The following is a 24,245-nucleotide window of genomic DNA, read 5'->3' as shown; positions in this document are numbered from 1 at the left end:
TCCTCGTGTTCGAGTGAAAAGGAATGCGAACGAGTAGCTTTGGGGCAGTGCTGAATCACGAACGCGTGGACTAGGCCGCGTTCACGTAGAAGAAATAAGGCGGCAGTGGATTCTTAAATGTTTCTCTCTGCGATCGCGTAAAGCCAACCGCGTTCACGTAAGTCTGAGGGAGCTAAGCATCACGTTTTTGGACGGGGTTCCGCATTCGCGTAGAGTAAATCTGAGGCGCATGGTTTTTGTTCTTCGCAATCGCGACTGGTCTTCCGTGATCGCGATTAAGGAATTTCCTCGGCAGATTTTTAAAACCCAAAAATCGAGGGTTTAAGCCATAATTCATATTTTGGACTTTGGAGCTCGGGAGATTGCGATTTTTGAAGAGATTTTCACCTAGGCGATTTGGATAAGTAATTCCTACTCGTGTTTAGACTAATTTCCAAGAATCTACCCTTAAATCCATCCCTTAATTTCGAAATTATGGTGGAAATTGGGGAAAAGGTTCTTACACCAAAAAATTGAGTTTTGATTGGGGGATTTGACATTGGATTGAGATAATTTTTATATGGTTAGACTCGTGAGAGCATGAAGATTCTAAAAATATAAATTTTACCTGATTCCGAGATGTGGGCTCGAGGGGCGTTTTGGTCATGTTACCTAATTTTGCGTATTAGCTTAGAATTTCTTTGTAGAATCAGTTACTTGAAGTGTTATTTACGTTATAAAATTGAATTGAATAGATTTGGGCCATTTGGAGTCGAGTACTCGTGGCAAGAACGTGGTTACAAGTTGATTATTGAGCTGGTTCGAGGTAAGTGGCTTGTGTAACCTTGTGTGGGGGACCTTCCACTTAGGATTTGGTATATTTGGTAATTGAAATGCCTTGTACGTGAGGTGACGAGTGCGTACTTGTGCTAATTATTGGAAATCCAATTTTCATTAAATAATTACCAGTATGTTTCCTTTCCTATTTTTATTACCGTACTATTAAACCCGTTGTAGTTTAGAAAAACATGTCTAAGTGATTTAATTGTTTTATTTGCTCAAACTGCCTTACCTGAATTCTGTACAGCATGCTAGGCTAGAATTACTTGTTGCTTTAATATGAAATTTGCCATTTCTTAATATTTTCCAGTTGCTGCTGTATTTTTACATTGGGACTATGGAACAGAATTCCGGTAGATCCCCGCGCACTATGAGTTGGACTATAGGACGAGATCCCGGGAGATCCATTGGATATGTATATATGGGACTACAGGCTGGTTTCCTGGGAGATCCTTGGTTGTTATTTGGTGCTAAGTCGCATTTCTTTCCGTGTTTGCCTTGTCCCTATAATAGTTGTTGTTTCCCTTTTTATATCTTGTGTTACTTTTACTGATGTATTTATTTATACTGTTCTATTCTACACTGTCACACTTTATACTTTATTTAACCTCAGTAGGGCCTTGACCTTCCTCGTCACTCCCGATCGAGGTTAGGCTTGGCACTTACTGAGTACCGTTGTGGTGTACTCATGCCCCTTCTGCGCATGTTTTTCATGTGCAGATCCAGGTACTGCGACTTAGTCCTATCACCTGTGAGGCGAGGCAACTGCTCTAGAGACTTCGATGTATATCTACCGCGTCCACAAACTGAGGTGTCCCTTTCTATTCTAGCTTTTAAATATTTGCCCTTATGTATTTCTTTCCCTTGTTAGATATTCTGGAGTTAGACATTATAGATATCCAAAGGCTTGTGGTTCCGTGAGTTTCCGGGTTTTGGGATAGTGTACTTGATTCTGAGAATGGTGTGTTGTATATGCCGAGCGGTAGTTATAAACACTATTGTCATCACTCTTCATTCTGTTTTAATTTGTTTTATTCCGCATCTTGGTTATCTTCCGCAATTTAGGCTTACCTAGTCGTAAAGGACTAGGTACTGTCACAATGGTTCACGGAGGGAAAACCGAGGTCGTGATAAGTTGGTATCAATGCTCTAGGTTCATATGAGTCATGGATCACAAGCCGGTTTATTAGAGTCTCACTGATCGGTACGAAGACGTCTGTACTTATCTACGAGAGGCTATGTAACTGTTAGGAAAATTCCACTTTATTTGATTTCCTTGTCGTGCGGTATTTTGACATCACAATTCTAAACTTCTATCTTTTATTCTCTCACAGATGGTGAGGACACGTGTGATCGAGGCCAACCCTGCACTACTATTGAGTAGCGAGAGAGGTCGAAGCAGCTTTTACCCAATTAAGGTCGAGATCGATTTCCTCAGGGAGCTAGATATTGGAGTTGAGTTTCTTTATAAAATGGAGTTGCGTATTTGTTCCTAATTGCACTTCCACACATTTTTGGTTTTTATTATAATTCTAATTTTATAATACTACAATGCTGAATTAAGATAAATAAGATTAATGTTAAACTATTGCAAGTTGTGCAAATATGTAAAAGGTACTAGGGTAGCGACTTTTGCCTAGGTGGGCAATTGACGGATTCTTGAGTCTAAAGATAGATTGTCACATTTGGGGAGTATGATATAACCATTGCACAATTCTAGTCACTCTATACCTCTCGGTAGTTCGAGTGATTTTGCCCGAATTGATTTTCTCAAGACCAATTGGGTATGCAAATTTGCACAAGCAATCAAGGTTCAAGTCGGGTATTACTATTTCTAGGTTTAACCCTTTAATTGGGGTTATAAATCTCTTGAGTACGCCCCAATTCCTTGTTGGACTAATTTCATGGACTTAGGCTCTCTTTCTCAAGAAGAACCAAAGTCTACTAGGCATAAACTAGTGTTTGCAACCACTAATTTACAATTAAAACTCTAAATTAGACCAAATATCAAACACCCATAGACAATTAAGCACCAAAACAAAAGACCCACCAATTACCCACATTAGGGTTGAGCCACAACCCTAGATTATGGGTCTAGCTACTCATAATTAGATAAGAAATCAAAGAAATAGATGAAGAGAAACTCATAATAATTAATTGCTAAATTAAATTTGAAGATTCAATGTTGAAATCATGCTAAAATTACTCGAAATAGCTAAAAGGAAAGCGCAACTCTTGATACAAAACTATCTGATGACCTAAAAATGAGAAAAGAAACTATTTATACTAGGCTGAAAATCTTGGACAAAAATACCCCTGCGGGGCTAGTGCGGACCGCACAAAATTAAGTGCGGCCACACTAAAGCTATGGGCTTGAATAATCAGCTCTTTGAACTTGGGCAATGCGAACCACACAAAGTCGAGTGCGGCCGCATTGGCTTCCATTGTGGTCCGCACTAAAAGGAATGTGGACCACATTGAGCTTCAACCTCCAAAACACCACCTCTCTGAACCTTGGCTCTGCGTACCGCACGAAATCGAGTGCGGCTGCGGCGAACTCAATGCGGACCGCACAAAACCCTTTGCGGCTGCATTGCCTTTTGGCCTGAAAAGCAACCTCTCTAAACTTCACTTGTGCGGACCGCACAGAATGGTGTGCGGCCGCACTGGCCCTGTTTGACTGATCTTTGTCTTGTCTTGGTACTTGTGCAAGTTTCACTCCTTTTTGAGCTGGTTTTTGACACTTTGTCACCTTGTTGATCAAACCTACAATCAAGCACAACTTGTGAGCCTGTGGGACTATTTTGTACACAATTCTAATCAAAACTTGAGTAAGGAGTGTAGAATGCATCATATTCCCTAGTTATCAACTCCCCCAAACTTAAGTTTTTGCTTGTCCTCAAAAAAACAAAATAAGACCCACCCCTTAATACAAATGAATCATTAACAACATTTACTCTTTTAAACACCATGGATTAAGTGTGACACAAGAGCATCAAGAGTTGACTCAACACATCAAAAAACTCTTTCTATTACTTTGGTCATTGTGGAACCCAAACTCACACATCCTCAACTCTCCCTAAGCAAACCTCACCTTTAGGATAGTGGCACTCAGAACGAGATTAATGAAAATACACTCATCTCTCCCAAGGAAAAGTCACAAGTCCGGCTCTAAGTACCATATGCTTGCCCCTTATGTGAGTCACCACTAATTTAAGCTTCATTAAACTAGAGATCATATAGGGCTTTGTGGAGTCATAGTGAAGGCTTTTGATTCAGGGTAAGAAATATTTGGTCTAAGTAGGTTCCATCTTCCCTTAAGCACTTCTTTTGTTTCATTTTGGCACACATTCACTTGACTTTTTAAGTCATTTCACTTCTTTCTAAGGGGTTAGAGAGACACACTGTCATTCTTCCTTTTTCATTTCAAATCTTTTTTCCTTTCTCAACTTTTCACACCTTTCATTCTTTGCTTTTCTTGAATCCCTTTATTCATTTCTATATTGAACATTATTTTTGTCTTTTTGCTTTTCTTTCTTTTTTATTGCCTTTCCTTTTCTTCATTTTGTGCCTTTTTACCACTTTGTTGCAATCCTCGTCTCTCCCCCCAAACTTATACTTTTGCCATGTGTTAAGGAAAGATCGGATGCCAAGAGAGGGTATCTTTTAGGACGGGTAAAGGCTTGTATTATGGTTCATGAAGGATAAAGGTCTAAGGATCAAAAGGGTTGACTAGGGATTTTATCATTGTTAGGTTATAGAAGTGTTCAAGCTATCATTTGGATCAACGAGAGCCTATAATCATGTCTCAAGTCAAATTTCACTTAGGATTTCGCCTCGACAAACATTCAGAGCAAGTTCTAGACCAATGACTCGGGACTTGAACTTGCAATGCAATTTCTCACCACACAAGCTATAGAATCGCTAAAGACACAGAGTCGGGGACCCATAACAACCTTAGATAAGATTTGACCACACAATGGTCCCGAAAAACCACTAGATGATTATCGGCCAACACAAGAGTCACAACTTTCACCATCCTATACACAACGATTTATTTTTTACCATAAGATCAAAGGCAAATGTGCTAGGCCCAAGTGAAGCTTTTCTTGAGTCACCTTTACCACTAACTACTAGAAAGAAAAAAGAAAGAAAAAACAGACTCAAACCCTTAAGAAGGTAGTCATGCCATCAATCATCGGGAAGAGCCACCCGGTTCACACAAATTTCACCTATGGAAAAAACCGTGACATTAAGAATACCAAAGGGTTATTGCAAAAATCCAAAACAAGAAGCTACGAACACCAATAAGAAGCTAAGAAAAAAAATGCGGAAAGTAAAATGAATATTGACACGATGGGGGTTTAATCAAATATACAATAAGGGAGATGAATATATACAATGTAACATAACTTTTATATACAGACCCAAAGTAAAAAGTGCAAAAAATGTAATGAAGTGCTAAAATTATATACATACCAAAGATGAAAAAGCAAGAAATAACATCTGTCATATACATATACAGTCATCCAACAAATCAATCAAAGTAGTGCCTACCCCCTCAAATGAAAGTTGGCATTGTCCTCAATGCCAACTAAGCAAAATAAGTACCAAAATAGAGGAAAGAGGATACAGAAACTCCCTATGGGCCGTCTGTCTGCATGGGGTCTTGAGTGGTCCTTGGGTCCTCTATAAGCTCGGGAACTTGAGATTAGCCCCCTATGACTTGTGGCTCTGCTGCTGGGAACTGGGCCTGGACATGCTCTTGGGTAACATCCTGTGGCTGACTGGAGGAAGTCTCTAGTGGGTCTGCCAACTGGATGACTACATCATTGGACTGAGGGATCTCCCTCTTCCTCTTGGGAGGCCTCTCTGACTACACTGGTTGGGGATGGGCGGCTGACACCGGATCATGTAGCAATAAATCCAAAGGCAGGTGATCTGCCTTCAACCTGTCTACCTCAACCCGCAACTCCTTCACGGACTACTTGGAAGCCCGAGTCTTCCTTATCTTCTTGGCCTCCCTAGCAAGCTCCTTAAGAGTTTTCCCATGAGAATCAACAGCATCCGTAAGCACTTTCTAAGTATCAAGGATCTTCTTCTGGTTGTCTAGAATATCCTTGAGGGCATCCTCAATAGACTGTGGGACCTGTGGAGGCAGAGGTGTCGACTGAGCTGCCATGGTAGAAGATAACACAGACAGCTTAGAAGTAGCTGTCTGCATCCAGTTGTTGATGCTAGTGAGGGCCTGGTTCAGATGGTGGGCTGTCAATGGATAGGCAGTGGTAGAGGGAATGTCAGGATCTGCAGAGGTGGATGGACCTGGGGGCAAGTCTGTTGAAGTAGAGGGAGGCTGCTTAGTAGTCACTACCACTACTGGCTCTTCAGACTGGCCAGCTGAAGTAGTGGATTTTCCTTTGGAGCCCTTGCCCTTAGGGTTATCATCACCCTATAGGCTATACCACGAGAAGGGTGTCTTTGCCTTCACCTTCACGTCAAATTTCCTCTTCTCCACCTTGAGGTCCTCAAAATACATTGTCAGGAAGTTGGGGAATGGGTAGGACCCGTCACCCTCATCCACCACCTATAAAATGACCAGGGACATCACATTCCCGACATTAATTAGGTACCCTGCCATGATGGATGCCACTAAGATCGCCCGGTGATGTGGAATTGAGTTGTCATGGGTGGTAGGGTCTAGTCTCCTGCACACAAAAGTTTCCCACCCCTTGGCCTCGAAGTTCAGTGTCCTCCTCAATATTTTCACCCCCATCGTCCTCCAATCGGGACTAGTACCTGGGATTTCCAAGTACTCCGCCAACCATGGAAGGGCTTGTTCACCTAATTGCATCTTCTCCAAGTATAGGGACTCATCCTCCTCTGTGAAGCCCAAGTAATCATTAATGGAATTGCCATCGAATTTGACCTTCAAGTTCCGCACCTTTGTGACCTTGGTGCCCTTTTTGATGTGGTCCACATTGGTGTAGAATTCTTTGAGAAGATGTTCATTTGCGTCCTCCACATGGTCAATGAAAAATTCCTATCCTGTTCTGTCTGTGAATTGCCTCAATACATTTGGGTTGTGAGGCAAGAGGTCCTGGGTGATTATTTTCCGCTCAGGTATCAGTTTCTTCTTAGACCACCACTCTCTGAATTTGTGGTAGGCCGCCTCACTCAATAACCGGTCTTCCCATGCTTCCGGGTTCGTGTTCCACTCTACCCCACCAACTTGGGGCTCACCCCCTTCTACTTCTTCCCCCTCCTCTGGTACTGCATCCTTTCTGGATAATAAAGTTGTGGGAGAGGTGGAGTACTCATCTCCACTGCCTTCAGCTGATCCCTTAGATGACTCAGATGATACATGAACTGAAGCTTGGGCAGTGGGGGATGCTGGGGGTGTGTCTCTCAGTCTGTTTCTCTCCGGCCAGTCAGCAATGTACTCTGGCACGGAGTCTGATGATGCCTCCCGGAAGGGCTCGTACTCACTCCCCGACTGATCAATAGCCCTATCAGCAGCTCTGATGAGTTTCCTTGTGTTCTTTATGTTTTGACGGGCCTGGGGAGTCAACTTTATCATCTTTTGTTTCCCACCCCCGGAGGACACCCCTCTACCTGGTTGTTTGCCATCCTTGCCTCTTGATTTAACCATTGTTTGCAAACAAATTCAGTCATGCTTGTTAGTATCCAGAAGACATTGTAATTCACAGTTGCAAATAGTTTTTTTTAAACTAGCAGGGTGCAGACCGCACAAAGGTGAGGTTCAGACTACCCACTCTCTGAATATATGCACCGCGGACAGCACAAAATGCCATTGCGGTCCGCATTGAGGCACCGCGGACCGCACAAAATGCAATGCGGAGCGGTCCTCAATGATCAGGTTTAAGAACTTTTAGCAATACGGTCCGCACAAAATACAATTGCACACCGCACAAGGGCACCGCAGACCGCACAATTTCCACCGCGGTCCGCACAGAGCACTAAGTAGCAGCACCAACCTAGGGTTCATGATATTTTGAATTTAAGTCCAATTTTACACCTAATAAAAATTTCCTAAGTGTTTGCCCAATGTTTTAACTACCTAATCCTAGTTTAAACAAGAAATTAACTAACCTAAGCTACCATATTGAAAGGAATACGGGAAGGCTACGAAGAAGAACAAAGAAAAATAGAAAAAGTAAAAGAAAATAACAAAATTAAACAATTAAAAGAAGTTAAAGTTACCAAATGTGAGAAGTACTAAAGATAGACGATTCCTAGCAGTTAATTACGAGCAAAAAGGAAGATGAACAGTGAAATTTTGAGTTATGAGAGTGAAAAGTTTGAAAAGTTGAAAAGGAGGGCCTCATGTCCTATTTATAGAAAAAGGTCCTGGGGCGCATCTCACTTGCCCACCGCGGACCGCAAAAAATGGCACCGCGGTCCGCACTGCTCAAAGTCATAGGACTCAGACAAGGCAACCATTGCGGTCCGCACAAATACACTACGTCCGTAGTGGACCACCGCGGACTGCACAAAATGCAATGCAGCCGCAGTGGTGAACTTCAGAGAACATCCACTTTTGCTCATTCATCAGTGCGGTCCATATTGATTTCTTTCCCCCGCACTGAGGTCTTTGCGGTCGCACAAAATGGCAATACGGTCCGCATTGACAATCTTCAGAGAGTAGTCATTTTTCAACTTTTTCCTGCACTGCATCTGCACAATCCTGCAACATCTCACAACCAGTCAGTGCAAAAATAAATCCTACACTACAATAAAAATCAAAGAAAAACAAGAAGAAAAACACATAAGTTGCTTCCCAAGAAGCGCCTGATTTAACGTCGCGGCACGATGCAGGTTACCATCAAATCATTTGAGATGAAGAAGTGCCACCACGTGATTGTCATCATTTTTTCCCAAGTAGTGCTTGACCCTATGCCCATTCACTCTGAAAACTTCCCCATTTTTGTTCTTTAAATCAAGTGCACCAAATGGGGTCACACAGAACACTTCAAAAGGTCCACTCCATTTTGACTTAAGCTTTCCCGGAAACAAACGTAACCGAGAGTTTAACAAGAGAACCAAATCACCCACTTTGAACTCCTTGCTACGAGCATATTTATCATGAAGGTACTTTATCTTGTCCTTATACATTGATGAATTGGAGTAGGCATGGAACCGGAATTCATCAAGCTCATTGAGCTGCTCCACACGAAGATTAGCTGCAATATCCCATTAAAGATTTAGCTTCCTCAAAGCCCGCATGGCCTTGTGCTCTAACTCAACCGGTAGATGGCAAGCTTTCCCAAACACCAACTGATACGGAGACATACCAATCAGAGTCTTGTAAGTAGTCCTATAAGCCCATAGAGCGTTGTCCAACTTCTTTGACCAATCGGTCCTATTTGTATTGACCATCTTTGACAATATATTCTTGATTTTCCTATTTGAGACTTCCACTTGGCCACTCGCTTGAGGATGATAGGGAGTAGAAACTTTGTGATTGACACCATACTTTGCAAGTAAAGTGTCAAAAGCTCGATTGCAAAAATGAGACCCCTCATCACTTATGATTGCACGAGGAGTACCAAACCTTGTAAAAATGCTCTTCTTGAGAAATGCAACAACACTCCGGGCCTCATTGTTGGGCAAAACCACGGCTTCAACCCACTTTGAAACATAGTTCACCACCACAAGAATGTATGTGTTCCCACACGAGCTAACAAACGGGCTCATAAAATCAATGCCCCATACATCAAAAATATCAACCTCAAGAATGGTATTGAGAGGCATCTCATCTTTCTTCGAAATTCCACCCGCTCTTTGACATTCGTCACACCTCTTCACAAGTTCACTTGCATCTTTGTACAAAATTGGCCAATAAAACCCACAACTAAGAACTTTGAAAGCCATCCTCGCCCAACCATGATGGCCATTATAGGGAGAGGAATGACATAGAAATACAAACTATCCCGTTTGAGTTTCTTCCTTTGGTTAGAAGAGAGCTCACACGGGATTATACCAATCACAAGGAAATTAGCAACATCAGCAAACCATGGCATACCATTCATTGACACCGAAAGGAGTTGTTCGTCGAGAAATGAATCATTGATCTCTAGGCCATCACGAGGCCTCCCCTCTTCCTCCAAGCGGGACAAGTGGTCCGCCACTTGGTTTTCACTACCCTTCCGGTCCACAATCTCCAAATCAAACTCTTGAAGTAGCAAGACCCATCACATCAGTCTAGTTTTGGAATCCTTCTTTGTCATCAAGTACTGGAGTGTGGCATGGTCGGTATGGATTATTACCTTGGCACCCATGAGATACGGCCAAAATTTCTCCATTGCGAACACAATAGCCAAAAGTTCTTTCTCGGTCACCGTGTAGTTCACTTGAGCATCATTTATTGTCTTGCTCGCATAGTACACCGGATGAAACATTTTGTTCACTCTTTGACCCAAAACTGCCCCAACCGCAACATCACTCGCATCATACATGAGCTCAAAGGGCAAGCTCCAATTAGGTGCAGTAATGATAGGAGTGGTGATCAACTTATGCTTGAGAAGTTCAAAGGCTTGCATACATTTTTCATCAAACACGAACTTGGCATCTCTTTCCAATAACTTGCATAAGGGATTCACTATTTTCGAAAAGTCTTTGATAAATCTCCGGTAGAATTTTGCATGCCCAAGAAAAATTCTAACTCCCTTGACAGAGGTAGGGGAGGGAGCCTTGAAATCACATCAATTTTTGCTTTGTCTACCTCAATACCATGCTTTGAAATTTTATGTCCAAGAATTATGCCCTCTTCCACCATGAAGTGACATTTCTCCCAATTGAGAACAAGATTGGTTTCTTCACAACGGGCCAAAACTCTATCAAGATTCTTCAAGCACTCATCAAATGAATCACCCACAACAATAAAGTCATCTATAAACACCTCCAAAATGACTTCTACCATATCGGTGAAAATGGCCATCATACACCGCTGAAATGTAGCCGGTGCATTACACAACCTAAAAGACATCCTAGAAAAGGCAAAAGTGCCATATGGACAAGTGAATGTGGTTTTCTCCTGATCTTCCGAAACAATCAAGATTTGATTGTACCCAGAATACCCATACAAGAAATAGTAGAAGGCACGCCCAACAAGTCGGTCTAATATCTGATCAAGAAAAGGCAAAGGAAAGTGATCCTTGTGGGTCACTTTATTCAACTTGCGGTAGTCCATGCATACCCTCCAACTGGTGATGGTTCTGGTAGGAATCAACTCATTTTGGGAATTTGCAACCATGGTCATGCCACCCTTCTTCGGTATACATTGCACCAGTGAAGTCCAAGAGCTATCAGAGATGGGGTACACAACCCCGTCATCCAACCACTTGATTACATCCTTTTTCACAACTTCTTGCATTGCCTCATTCAACCTCCTTTGATGTTCCAAGGAGGGCTTTGCATCATCTTCTAGAATAATCTTGTGCATACAAAATGCAGGGCTTATCCCCCAAATATCAGCTAAAGTCCATCCAATTGCCTTTTTTCGCTTTTGAAGCACCGCCAATGTGGTATCAACCTGCATGTTAGTAAGACAAGAGAAAAGAATAACTGGCAAAGTAGAACTAGGGCCTAAGAACTCATACCTGAGGAGTGGAGGCAACGGCTTCAACTCCAATACCGGAGGTTCCTCAATTGAAGGTTTTGTTGGTGGAGTCTTCCTATTCTCGAGATCCAAAGAAAGTTTTCTAGGCTCATAAGAGTACAAGCCCATTCCATGTAAAGCATTCACACACTCCACCCGGCCTGCATCCTCATAGACATCAAGATTCAAAAATACGGCCTCAAGAGGGTCCTCCACATTGATCATTGCACTGGTATCATCAACTTTCACTGTCGTGACAAGGTCCATAAAAGAGCACACCTTGGAACTGTTGGGCTACTTCATTGACTTGCACACATGAAAGACCACTTTTTTATCACCCACCCGGAAGGGGAGTTACCCTGCTTCCACATCTACTAAGGCCTTCCCAGTAGCAAGGAAAGGTCTTCCCAAAATGATAGGAACATAATCCACCTCACAATCCAATATCACAAAGTCAGTTGGCAAGATAAATTTGTCCAGCCGGACAAGCACATCATCAATAATACCCAATGGTCTCTTCATCGTTCTATCTGCCATTTGTAATCTCATGGAAGTCGGCCTAGGTTGCCCAATACCTAAAGTTTTAAAAATTGAGTAGCGCATCAAATTGATACTAGCCCCCAAATCACATAGAGCCTTAGCAAACTCTGCACTTCCAATGGTGCAAGGAATGGTGAAAGCACCGGGATCTTCAAGCTTCGGGGCCATTGAATGCACTATTGCACTAACTTGGTGAGTCATCTTTATATTTTCACAATCCATGGACCGTTTATTTGTCACCAAGTCTTTCATGAATTTAGCATAGCCCGACATTTGTTCGAGAGCCTCCACTAAAGGCACATTAATGGATAAGCTCTTCATCATGTCAATGAACTTTTCAAACTGATTCTCATTTTTCTGCTTCACGAGCCTTTGAGGATAAGGCGGAGGCGGACTTGGCAAAGGTACCTTGGCTTTAGGCACAACTAGCTCCGGCATGTCTATTACGTGTTCCCTAGACGGGTTCACGTCATTTTGAGTTTCCACCTCGGCATCTTGAATATCAATTCTCACTTCTTCATTCACATTGTCAGCAATCACATTTTTAACCACCAAAGGAACTTCATCTTCTTGCAACTCAACTTCATCACTCAAAATTTGCTTTTGTTTGGAGGCATTCACATCACCGCCTCTCCCACTTCTTGTAGTTACCGCTATAACATGATTGTTCCCACCCTTCGGGTTAACCACCATATCACTAAGTAGAGCCCCCTTAGGATGAGTATTCAAAGACTGTGAGATTTGGCCTAACTGCACCTCCAAGTTTCTGATTGAGGTATCATGGGAAGCCAACTGCGCATCAGAATCTGCATTCTTTTTCATCATTTGTTCGAACATCATTTCAATTCTACCCATATCATTGCTAGAATAACTAGGACCTTGGGATGGAAATGGGGGTGGATTGTTTGGTTGTTGGTACATTGGGGGCCTTTGAAACCCTTGCCCCCGTTTTCCTTGGTTTCCATTATTCCATCCACCTTAATTGTTGTTACCATCTCAATTTTTGTTGTTACCATTCCAATTTCCTTAATTGTTTTGATTATTGTTCTGATTACCCCAATTGTTGTTTTGATTGTTGTTCCCCCAATTACCATTGCCTTGTTGTTGTTGATTGCCCCAATTGCCATGGGGTCTCCATTGTTGTTGGTTGGAAGAATTGCCCCTTTGGCCTTGATAATTGTTCATGTATTACACCTCTTCATTCTGCTCATCATAACTATCATCTTGAAATCTACCACAGTCATTATCAAATTGTTCCAAATTCCCTTGGTTCTGTTGACCTCTTTGTCTTCTTTTGTTGACAAGCATGTTGACACCCTCTATGGCATTCACTTGGCGAGGATTTTGAACTTGTTGCAACTATGCCTTTGCTAGTTGGTTCGTTGTAGTTGTCAACTCAGCTATAGCCTGCCCATGATCATGTAACTCCTTGTGCAAATGAGTAACTATGGGGTCACCCTGGGGAACATTGGCTCTCCTTTGCCAAGCAGAAGAAGTATCAGCCATCTCGTCAAGAATGTCACAAGCCTCATCATAAGACAGCTTCATAAAGTTGCCCCTAGAAAGTTGGTTCATTATGCACTGATTTGTTATGTTAATGCCCCGGTAGAAAGTCTGTTGGATCATCACCTCAGTCATATCATTGTTGGGGCATTCCTTAACCATTGTTCTATAACACTCCCAAATCTCATGCAAAGGTTCCGTGGGCTCTTGCTTGAAAGCCAAGATCTCATCTCTCAATGCTACCATATGCCTTGATGAGAAAATTTTTGCAATGAACTTGAACACCAACTCATCCTAAATAGTAATGGAATGGTTGGGAAGTCGCTCGATCCAATCCAACGCCTTCCCTCTAAGTGAAAATGAGAAGAGTCTCAACCGCAGTGCATCCTCGGACACGTTAGTTTGCTTGCTCCCCCAACAGGTATCCACGAACCCCTTGAGATGTTTGTAAGCATTTTGATTGGTAACGCTCGTGAAATACCCACGCTGCTCCAGCAATGTCAGCATGACATTGGTAATCTGAAAATTTCTCGCCCGAATCCGGGGCGGGACAATTGCACTTGCATAGCCTTGGTTTGGAAGCACTCTAGGAGCCACTCTTGTAGGTGGCAGGGGAGGGTCTGGAATATTATCATTGGCCTGTCGACCTCTCCTTTGTCCTTGAGGCACAATAGGGACCTCATCATAAACATTTTCATATACTTTCTCCCCGATGGAAGATCTCCAAGAGGTGCATTATTTATGTTTGCTGCCATTTTATACCTAAAGTTGTGACACAAACAAATTAGTAACACAGAAGGAAAGAAGAACAATACACAAAATTTTTTAGATAGATAGCCAAAATCGTTAGCTCCCTGGTAATGACGCCAAAAGGTTGATCGAGGCCAACCCTACACTACTATTGAGTAGCGAGAGAGGTCGAAGCAACTTTTGCCCGATTAAGGTCGGGATCGATTTCCTCAGGGAGCTAGATATTGGAGTTGAGTTTCTATCTAAAATGGAGTTGCGTATTTGTTCCTAATTGCACTTCTACACATTTTTGGTTTTGATTATAATTCTAATTTTATAATACTACAATGCTGAATTAAGCTAAATAAGATTAAGGTTAAACTATTGCAAGTTGTTCAAATAGGTAAAAGGCACTAGGGTAGCGACTTTCGCCTAGGTGGTCAATTGACAGATTCTTGAGTCTAAAGCTAAATTGTCATATTTGGGAAGTATGATATAACCATTGCATGATTCTACTCACTCTATACCTCTCGGTAGTTCGAGTGATTTTTCCCGAATTGACTTTCTCAAGACCAATTGGGTATGCAAATTTGCACAAGCAATCAAGGTTCAAGTAGGGTATTGCTATCTCTAGGTTTAACCCTTTAATTAGGGCTATCAATATCTTGAGTACGCCCTAATTCCTTGTTGGACTAATTTCATGGACTTAGGCTCTCTTTATCAAGAAGAGCCAAAGTCTACTAGGCATAAACTAGTGTTTGCAACTACTAATTCACAATTAAAACCCTAAATTAGCCCAAATATCAAACACCTATAGACAATCAAGCATAAAAACAAAAGACCCATCAATTACCCACACTAGGGTTGAGCCACAACCCTAGCTTATGAGTCTAGCTACTCATAATTAGAGAAGAAAACAAAGAAATAGATGAAGAGAAACTCATAAAAATTAATTGCTAAATTAAACTTGAAGATTCAATGTTGAAATAACACTAAAATTACTCGAAATAGCTAAAAGGAACGAAGTCACGAGCGCAGCTCTTGATACAAAACTATCTGATGACCTAAAAATGGGAAAAGAATCTATTTATACTAGGCTGAAAATTTTGGACAAAAATACACCCGTGGGGCTAGTGCGGACCGCACAAAATCAAGTACGACCGCACTAAGGCTCTGGGATTGAATACTCAGCTCTCTGAACTTGGGCAATGCGGATCGCACAAAGTTGAGTGCGGCCGCGGTGGCTTCCATTGCGGTCCGCATTAAAAGGAATGCGAACCGCATTGAGATTCAACCTCCAAAACACCACCTCTTTGAACCTTTGCTCTGCGGACCACACGAAATCGAGTGCGGCCGCGGTGAAATCAATACGGACTGCATAAAACCTTTGCGGCCGCATTGCCTTTTGGCCTGAAAAGCAACCTCTGTGAACTTCACTTGTGCGACCGCACTGGCCCTGTTTGACTGAGCTTTGTCTTGTCTTGGTACTTGTGCAAGTTTCACTCCTTTTTGAATTGGTTTTTGACACTTTGTCACCTTGTTGATCAAACCTGCAATCAAGCATAACTTGTGAGCCTTTGGGACTATTTTGAACATAATTCTAATCAAAACTTGAGTAAGAAGGAGTATAAAATGCATCATATTCCCTAGTTATCAATGTGCTACTAGAGATGATCAGGCACCCGCGCCCCCTACTGTAGCCGTTAGAGGCTAGGGCTGGGGTAGAGGCCGAGGACGCGCACGTGGTGCAACCAGAGCACATGCGCGAGCTGCCGCCGAGGTACCATCAACAGTTCCAGCCGAAGTCCAGGCACCTAACACTCCTGCTGCTACTACTACTCCAACTCTTCAGGAGACTCTGGCAGAGTTTATGAGCATGTACGCCACTCTAGCTCAGGCATGGTTGCTTCCCCTTGCTGCAGCTACATCTTAGGCCGGGGGAGGAGCACAGACTCCCGCTGCTCGCACTCCTGAGCAGCGAGTGCATGTTGAGAAGGTCCCTGAGATTATTCCTATACTGCTTGCAGTGCTAGTTCAGCCCGAGGATAGGGCAACGGCTTCTGAGGAAGAGGAGCTGGGGCATGAGAGGTTCAAGAGGTACAAGCCTTCTGTATTCAGCGGTCTAGCATCGGAGGATGCTGTGGGATTTTTAGATGAGCGTTAACGCATTCTTTTTACCATGGGTATATCAGGATCGAGCTGGGTTTCCTTCACTACCTTCCAGCTTCGATGAGCCGCCTATGAGTGGTGGCACACCTATGAGTTAGACAATCCGGATGAGGCTACTTTGCTGACTTGGACTCAATTTTTAGATCTGTTCTTGAGAGAGTATGTTCCTCAGAGACTCAGGGATGCATGGCGCGCAGAGTTTGAGCATTTATGCTAGGGTACTATGACTGTCTCAAAGTATGCAGTCTGTTAGACTAGTTTGGCTAGGCATGCACTAGCCTTGGTTTCTACTGTTCACGAGAGGGTTCATCGGTTTATTAAGGGCCTTATTCACAGCATCAGGTCTAGCATGGATCGTGAGTTGGAGATGGATATTTCTTATCAGTAGGTGGTGAGCATTGCTAGGAGGATTGAGAGTATGCATGCTAGGGAAAGAGAGGAGAGAGAGGCGAAGATGTGTCGAGAGTCGGGCCATTTCTCTGGTGCCCATGCCCCAGCTGTAGGTCGTTATGGTAGGGGTTATATGAGTCGCCCTGTTCATTTAGCTCTTCCAGCAGCCAGTGGTATTCCAGCTCCTCCTAGGCCTCAGGAGCCTTATTATGCACCACCGGTATCTAGCGCGCCTCCTGCGCGAGGTGCTTTCAGAGGTCAGTCCAGCTGACCTGGTCCAAGCCAATCACAACCACATGTCCTCCCAGAGCTTGTTTTGAGTATGGTGACACACACCATATAGTGAGGGATTGCCCCAGACTTGGGAGGGGTGCACCTCCATAGACTTCTCAGCCACAGCGTGCCCCGCAGAGTTCTCAGGTTATGGTTACAGCCCCAGTTGCTACCCCACCTGCTCAGCCACCTAGAGGTGGAGGTCAGGAAGGTAGAGGTTGCCCTATAGGGGGAGGCCAAGCTAGATACTATGCCCTTCCTGCCCGTACCGAGGTTGTTGCCTCCGATTCTGTCATCACAGGTATTATACTAGTTTGTCACAGAGATGCATCGGTTCTATTCGATCCAGGCTCCACTTAGTCTTATGTTTCTTCTTATTTTGCTCCACATTTGGGTGTATCTCGGGATTCTTTGAGTTCCCCTATTTATGTTTCTACTCCTGTGGGAGATTCTTTTGTTATGGACCGCGTTTATCGGTCGTGTTTGGTTGCTCTTAGTGGTTTTGAGACCAGATCCAATTTATTGTTACTTAGCATGGTTGACTTTGATATTATATTGGGCATAGTCTAGTTGTTGCCCCATTATGTTATTCTTGATTGTCATGCCAAAACCGTGACACTAGCTATGCCAAGTGTACCGCGTGTTGAGTGGAGGGGTACTTTAGATCACACTCCCAGTAGAGTTATTTCTTTTCTTAAAGCTCAGCGTATGGTTGAGAAGGGGTGTGACGTGTATTTAGCTTATATGACAGATGTTAGTATTGATACCCCTTCAGTTGATTCAGTTCTAGTAGTACAGGATTTTCCCGATGTGTTTCCAGCTGATCTTCCAGGCATGCCGCCTGATAGAGATATTGATTTTGGAATTGATTTGTTGTCGGGCACTCAACCCATTTCTATTCCTCCGTAACGTATGGATCCTCCTGAGTTGAATGAGTTGAAGGATCAGTTACATGAATTGCTTGATAAGGGTTTTATTCGGCCCAGTGTATCACCTTGGGGTGTTCCTGTCTAGTTTGTGAAGAAAAATGATGGTTTTATGCGTATGTGTATTGATTATCGCCATTTAAACAAGGTTACAGTGAAGAACCATTATCTAGGGCTGTGCATTTGGATCGGATATCCGAAATCCGATCCGATCCACTAAATTTCGGATTTCGGATTTCAGATTTCGGATATTTGGATCGGATTCGGATTTGATTTTTTAAAATTTCGGATTTTCGGATTGGATTCGGATTTGTATAGTTTAAACCCGATCCGATCCGAAATCCGAATTTATTAAGGAAATAATAAATAATAATATTATTTTTAGGGTTACTTAGGTCACATAAGTCCTAACCCTTATTTCATTCTGCGGTCTGCTGCCTCCGTCTAATTCTCATAAACAAATTTTTGATGTTGCTGCGTTCTGCTTTTCACTTTCTCAGTTAACACTTAACCCTTCTCACTTTCTCAGTTCTCACGCCTCAGCAGCTCAGACTCAGTCCTCACTCTCACTTCACTACTTCACAGCTTCAGTCTTCACTCTTCTTCACGCCTCAGTCCTCACAAGTCGCAGACTCGCAGTGTCGCACCCAGAGACTGCTGTGCTGGTGCTGCTCACTTCAGTCTTCATGCAACGCCTCAACGCTCAAGCTGGTCCCTCCTGCTCGTTGTTTCCCGGCGACCACACTGGTAACTAGTAAGACACTAAGAATTGATGAAATTCTTAAGAAAGACACTAGGGTTAGGTCTCTTTGTTCTCCTTTATTTCTCGGATAAAATTGATGAAATAAATTGGGGGTTTCACTCTTGATTTTCTTAAACAGAAATAGACCATACTATACTACTATTTTGAATCCGATTTTAATTTTAATTTTTTGTTTTGTTTCGTAGATGGAAGATGAGGAAGAGATGGTGAATAAAGTTCAAGCCCTTGTAAAATGTGGTGAAAGTGGTGCTTCAAATGATTCCACAAGCAACGTCGAATCTGATTTTGGTTCGAAGAAAAGAAAAATTATGAAAGAAAGATCAGTGGCTTGGCGACAATTCAGTAAGTTCACTGATGACGAGGGTGTTAAAAAAGCAAAATGCAAGTACTGTCCAGAAGAATATGTAGCTAACACCAAAAACAGTGGTACAAGTAATTTGCTATCACATCTTCTCAAGTGTCCGAACAATCCCCACAAGTCGGAGACAAGCCAGACAAAATTAGCTTTTCAATCAAAAGGTCAAACAGGTGATGTCTCACTTATCCCTTGGAAATTTGATCAAGAGGCATGTAGGAGGGCTTTAGCTCGTATGATAATTATAGATGAACAACCCTTCATTTCTGTTGAAAAGGATGGATTTAGAGACTTTGTGAGAGCTCTTCAACCTTTATTTCATATTCCATCTCGTACTACTATGACTAGAGATTGTTTTGAGATTTACCATGATGAAAAACTTGCTTTGAAGTCAATTTTTAAATAATCAAAACAGAGAATTTGTATTACGACTGATACATGGACATCAATTCAAAGAATTAACTATATGTGTGTTACAACACATTACATTGACAAGAATTGGAATTTGCATAAAAAGATATTAAATTTTTGTCCAATTACTAGTCACAAAGGTCAAGATTTAACTAGTGGTGTTGCTAAGTGTTTACTTGAATGGGGTGTGGATAAAGTATTTACTGTGACAGTTGATAATGCAAGTTCTAACGATGTCATGGTTAAAGAATTATCCAAACAATTTACTAGATGGAACACTAACTTGATGGAAGGTAAGCATGTTCATGTTAGATGTATGGCTCACATCATCAATCTAGTTGTTCAAGATGGGTTGAGATAAGGGAGTGTGTCTGTGGAACGAATAAGACAAGCAGTTAGGTACATTAGACAATCTCCAGCAAGATGGAAGAAGTTTAAAGAATGTTGTGATCTAGATAGGATAACTTCTAAAAAATCATTGTGCTTGGATGTTCCTACTAGGTGGAACTCCACATATTTGATGTTGAAGGTTGCTACAGTTTATGAGGAAGCCTTTACAAAATATTGTGATATTGATTATGGTTTGATGTCATGTATTGCTAACTGTATTTGTGAGGATGGACAGCCGGCAGGTCCACTTTTAAGTAGTGATTGGGATAGTGTAAGACGTATTGTAAAGTTTCTTGAAATATTTTATGAACTCACCTTGAAGGTATCAGGTACACTTTATATTACGTCTAATGTGCACTTTCTTGAGATATGTGTTGTTGGTTCTTCTTTGAAAGAGTTGATGCAAAGTGAAGATGCTACCTTGAAAGAAATGGCAAATAATATGAAAGCGAAGTTTGATAAGTATTGGGGGGATCCACAAAAGATGAACAAAATGATTTTTATTTCATGTGTGTTCGATCCACGCCACAAGTTTCAATCTCTTTCGTTTGCTCTTGCTGCCATGTTTGGAGAAACAATAGGTGTGAAAATACAAATTGAGGTGAAGACATACATGGAATCTTTGTTCAATGTGTATGCAAAGAAGAATGGTGGTTCTGGTTCATTTCCATATTCTCCATCTTCCGGTTCATGTCCATCTTCTCCATCTTCCCCTAGTTCATGTCCATCTTCTCCAACTTCATCTACTTCTTCATCATCGCTTTCAAAATTCATGTTAGATTTAAAGAAGCATAAGAAGGGTGAAGGAATTGATTCTAAAACAGAGTTAGATAAATATTTGGGTGAAGATGTTGAGGAAGACTTTGAAAATTTTAAAATTCTGGGGTGGTGGAAGTTGAATTCACCCAGATTTCCCGCACTTGCTGAGATGGCACGTGATGTGCTAGCCATTCCTATTTCTAGTGTTGCCTCAGAATCAGCCTTTAGTACCGGTGGACGCATACTTGATCCATTTAGGAGTTCATTGACACCTAGATTGGTTCAAGCTCTTGTGTGTGTCCAAGATTGGCTTCGAAATGAATCAACAACTCCGGTTAAAATTGAAGAAGATTTAGATAATCTTGAACAACTTGAAGCGGGTAAGACTATCTTATTTCTTCTATTACTTTACTTGTGTTTAATGTATACTTATGTTATGTTTCTTTAGATTATTTTTAAACTAATTTATTCTATTACTATCTTATTCTACAGACTTGATTAATACCGGAAGAGAGCCTTGCATCGTCGACATATAAAAGGTACGAGTTCGTGGCATGTTAAAAGTTTTCTTAAGCCTTCTAATAAATTGAACCAAACTGCTGCATTAAGCCTTCTCTATTGTATTGTTTTGTTCTACCACCAAGCAGTCAAGCTACTGCATTAGGCTGTTGCACAGGCTGCCCAACTTGACATGATACACATTTACTGACTCTCTCATTTTTGACAAGTGTAGTATTGCAGAACTTGAAAGTGTGCCAGGTTGAGGATTTCAGTTCCAGTGTGCCAGAACTTAAGGTTGCTGCATTAGGGAATTCTGGTTGAAGCTGCTGCATTAGGGAATTCTGGGATTTTAGTTAATTTTGTAGAACTGGACTGTTAGCTATGTTATAGTTATAGTTATCTGCAGTTAGAATGATCAGTAGAACTTGGTTCCATTTTGTGTTTCTGCAGTTCTGCTCTTCTGCTATGCTTCTGGAGTTATAGACTTACAGTTATGTTTTGGTTCTATGTTACAGTTATGTAACTGTTAGAATGATCAGTAGAAATTGGTTCCATTTTCTGTTTCTGCAGTTCTGCTCTTCTGCTATGCTTCTGGAGTTATAGTTATGTTTTGGTTCTATGTTACAGTTATGTAACAGTTAGAATGATCAGTAGAACTTGGTTCCATTTTGTGTTTCTGCAGTTCTGCTCTTCTGCTATGCTTCTGGAGTTACAGTTATGTTTTGGTTCTATGTTACAGTTATGTAACTGTTCGAATGATCAGTAGAACTTGGTTCCATTTTGTGTTTCTGCAGTTCTGCTCTTCTGCTATGCTTCTGGAGTTACAGTTATGTTTTGGTTCTATGTTACAGTTATGTAACTATTAGAATGATCAGTAGAACTTGGTTCCATTTTCTGTTTCTGCAGTTCTGCTCTTCTGCTATGCTTCTGGTCTTGTAAGTTGTAATTGTTACTTGTTAGCTATGTTTCTGGCTTTCTGCTATGCTTCAAGCCTTCAACTGCATAACTTTGAATATTTTTAAAGACTGTCAGCTTTAACCAGTTACAGTACTATACAGTTACAATACTATAAGTCTATACTATTAGACATTAGTAACATTTATTAATTGGAATGAAGCCAAAAGTGAAATCTTGAGGTGCTGTAATTTATAGTCATTTGTTTGCTATTTTTGGTCTTTTAAATGCTATTGTATTATGTAACATCCATTATCCATATACAGTTATACACACTCCTTAATAATACGTATAATCCGATCCGAAAATTCGATCACCAAACTGATCCGAAATTTAAAAATCCGATATAATTCGGATCGGATTCGGATTGCAATTTTTGGAATCCGAAATCCGAAATTTCAATCCGAAATATGCTAAATCCGATCTGATCTGATCCATGCACAGCTCTACCATTATCCTTTACCTGGTATTGATTATATGTTTGACCAGCTTCAGGGAACACGAGTGTTTTATAAGATTGATTTCCGCTTAGGTTACCATCAGTTGAAGATTCGGGAGCCATATAACCCGAAGAATGCTTTCAGGACTCGGTATGATAATTACGAGTTCCTTGTCATGTCATTTGGGCTGACCAATGCCCCATCAACCTTTATGCATTTAATGCGCAGTGTGTTCCGGCCTCATCTTGACTCGTTCGTCATTGTCTTTATTGACGATATTCTGGTGTATTCCCGGAGTCGGGAAGATCATGAGCAGCACCTGAGGACTGTGCTTCAGACTCTGAGAGAGAAGAAGTTGTATGCTAAGTTCTCAAAATGTGAGTTTTTGTTAGATTCAGTGGCATTCTTAGGCCACGTGGTATCGAGTGAGGGTATTCAGGTGGATCCAAAGAAGATAGAGGTTGTGCAGAGTTGGCCCAAACCATCCTTAGCTACTGAGATCCGCAGTTTCCTTGGCTTAGCGGGCTAGTACCATTGTTTTGTGGAGGGGTTTTCATCGATTATAGTCCCTATGACTAGGCTGACCCATAAGGGTGCTCTGTTCCAGTGGACGGAGGAGTATGAGGTGAGCTTTCAGAAGCTCAAGATGGCTTTGACTACAACCCCAGTTTTGATATTGCCTACATGTTCGGGGTCTTATACGGTTTATCGTAATGCCTCGAGTATTGGCCTCAGAGCGATGTTGATGTAGAACGGTAGGGTGATTGCCTACGCGTCCAGACAATTAAAGATACATGACAAGAATTACCTTGTTCACGACCTTGAGTTAGCTGCCATTGTTCACGCCCTGAAGATTTGGCGCCATTATTTATACGGTGTTCCCTATGAGATTTATACTGACCATCGGAGCTTGCAGCACCTGTTCAAGCAAAGGGATCTAAATTTGCACCAGAGGAGGTGGTTAGAGTTGCTGAAGGACTATGACATCACTATTTTGTATCACCGGGGCAAGGCCAATGTGGTGGCCGATACATTGAGTCGTCGGGCAGAGAGTTTGGAGAGCTTGACTTATTTACCAGCATCGGAAAGGCCTATGGCAATGGATGTTCAGGCCTTAGCCAGCCGGTTTGTGAGATTGGATCTTTCAAAGCCCAGTCGGGTTCTAGCTTGCGTGGTTTCTCGGTCTTCCTTATTTTATCGTATTAGGGAGCGACAGTATAATGACCCTCATTTGCTTGTCCTCAAGGACAAGGTTCAGCACGGTGATGCCAGAGATGTGACTATTGGTGATGATATGGTATTGAGGATGCAGGGTCGGATTTGTGTACCAAATGTTGATGGGCTTCGAGAGTTGATTCTAGAGGAGGTCCATAGTTTGCGGTATTCCATCCATCCGGGTGCCGCGAAGATGTATCAGAATTTGAGGCAGCACTACTGGTGGAGGCGGATAAAGAAGGATATAGTTATATTTGTAGCTTGGTGCCTCAACTATCAGCAGGTGAAGTGGATCACCATGGACTTTGTAGTTGGCTCCCACGGACTTTGAGAAAGTTCGATGCTATTTGGGTGATTCTGGATCGGCTGACCAAGTCCGCTCACTTTATTCCTGTGTGTACTACTTATTCCTCGGAGCGGTTGGCGGAGATATATATATCCGGGAGATTGTTCGTCTGCATGGTATTCTAGTGTCCATCATTTCAGATAG

At 42.0% G+C, this 24,245-nt stretch overlaps 1 protein-coding gene and 1 long non-coding RNA gene across 2 annotated transcripts; both read left to right on the top strand.

Annotated features, from left to right (window-relative positions):
- The first annotated feature begins 12,867 nt into the window (after positions 1-12,867).
- On the top strand, positions 12,868-20,921 carry LOC138888477 (zinc finger BED domain-containing protein RICESLEEPER 1-like). The gene is made up of 7 exons (XM_070170346.1): positions 12,868-12,892; positions 16,237-16,368; positions 18,497-18,714; positions 18,916-19,475; positions 19,629-19,789; positions 19,892-20,817; positions 20,904-20,921. Exons 1-7 carry the CDS (start codon positions 12,868-12,870, stop codon positions 20,919-20,921), a joined length of 2,040 nt encoding a protein of 679 aa, XP_070026447.1.
- Positions 20,922-20,968: 47 nt separating this feature from the next.
- Positions 20,969-21,463, top strand: LOC138886954 (uncharacterized). Its single transcript, XR_011405915.1, has 3 exons — positions 20,969-21,025; positions 21,138-21,184; positions 21,379-21,463. It is a non-coding gene; the product is annotated as an uncharacterized lncRNA (long non-coding RNA).
- Positions 21,464-24,245: the final 2,782 nt, after the last annotated feature.

Source organism: Nicotiana sylvestris, chromosome 3, assembly GCF_000393655.2.
Source record: "Nicotiana sylvestris chromosome 3, ASM39365v2, whole genome shotgun sequence".
Classification (NCBI taxonomy): Eukaryota; Viridiplantae; Streptophyta; class Magnoliopsida; order Solanales; family Solanaceae; genus Nicotiana; species Nicotiana sylvestris.
The sequence above is the reverse complement of the archived record's forward strand: the minus strand, read 5'-3'. Positions and strand labels throughout refer to the sequence as shown.

Coding starts and splice junctions, on each gene's coding strand:
- LOC138888477 (XM_070170346.1), top strand. CDS start 12,868: ATGGGGGTGGATTGTTTGGTTGTTG. Junction 18,715..18,915: donor GTTTCCCGGCGACCACACTG/GTAACTAGTAAG, acceptor TTTGTTTCGTAG/ATGGAAGATGAGGAAGAGAT. Junction 19,790..19,891: donor GAACACTAACTTGATGGAAG/GTAAGCATGTTC, acceptor TAAGACAAGCAG/TTAGGTACATTAGACAATCT.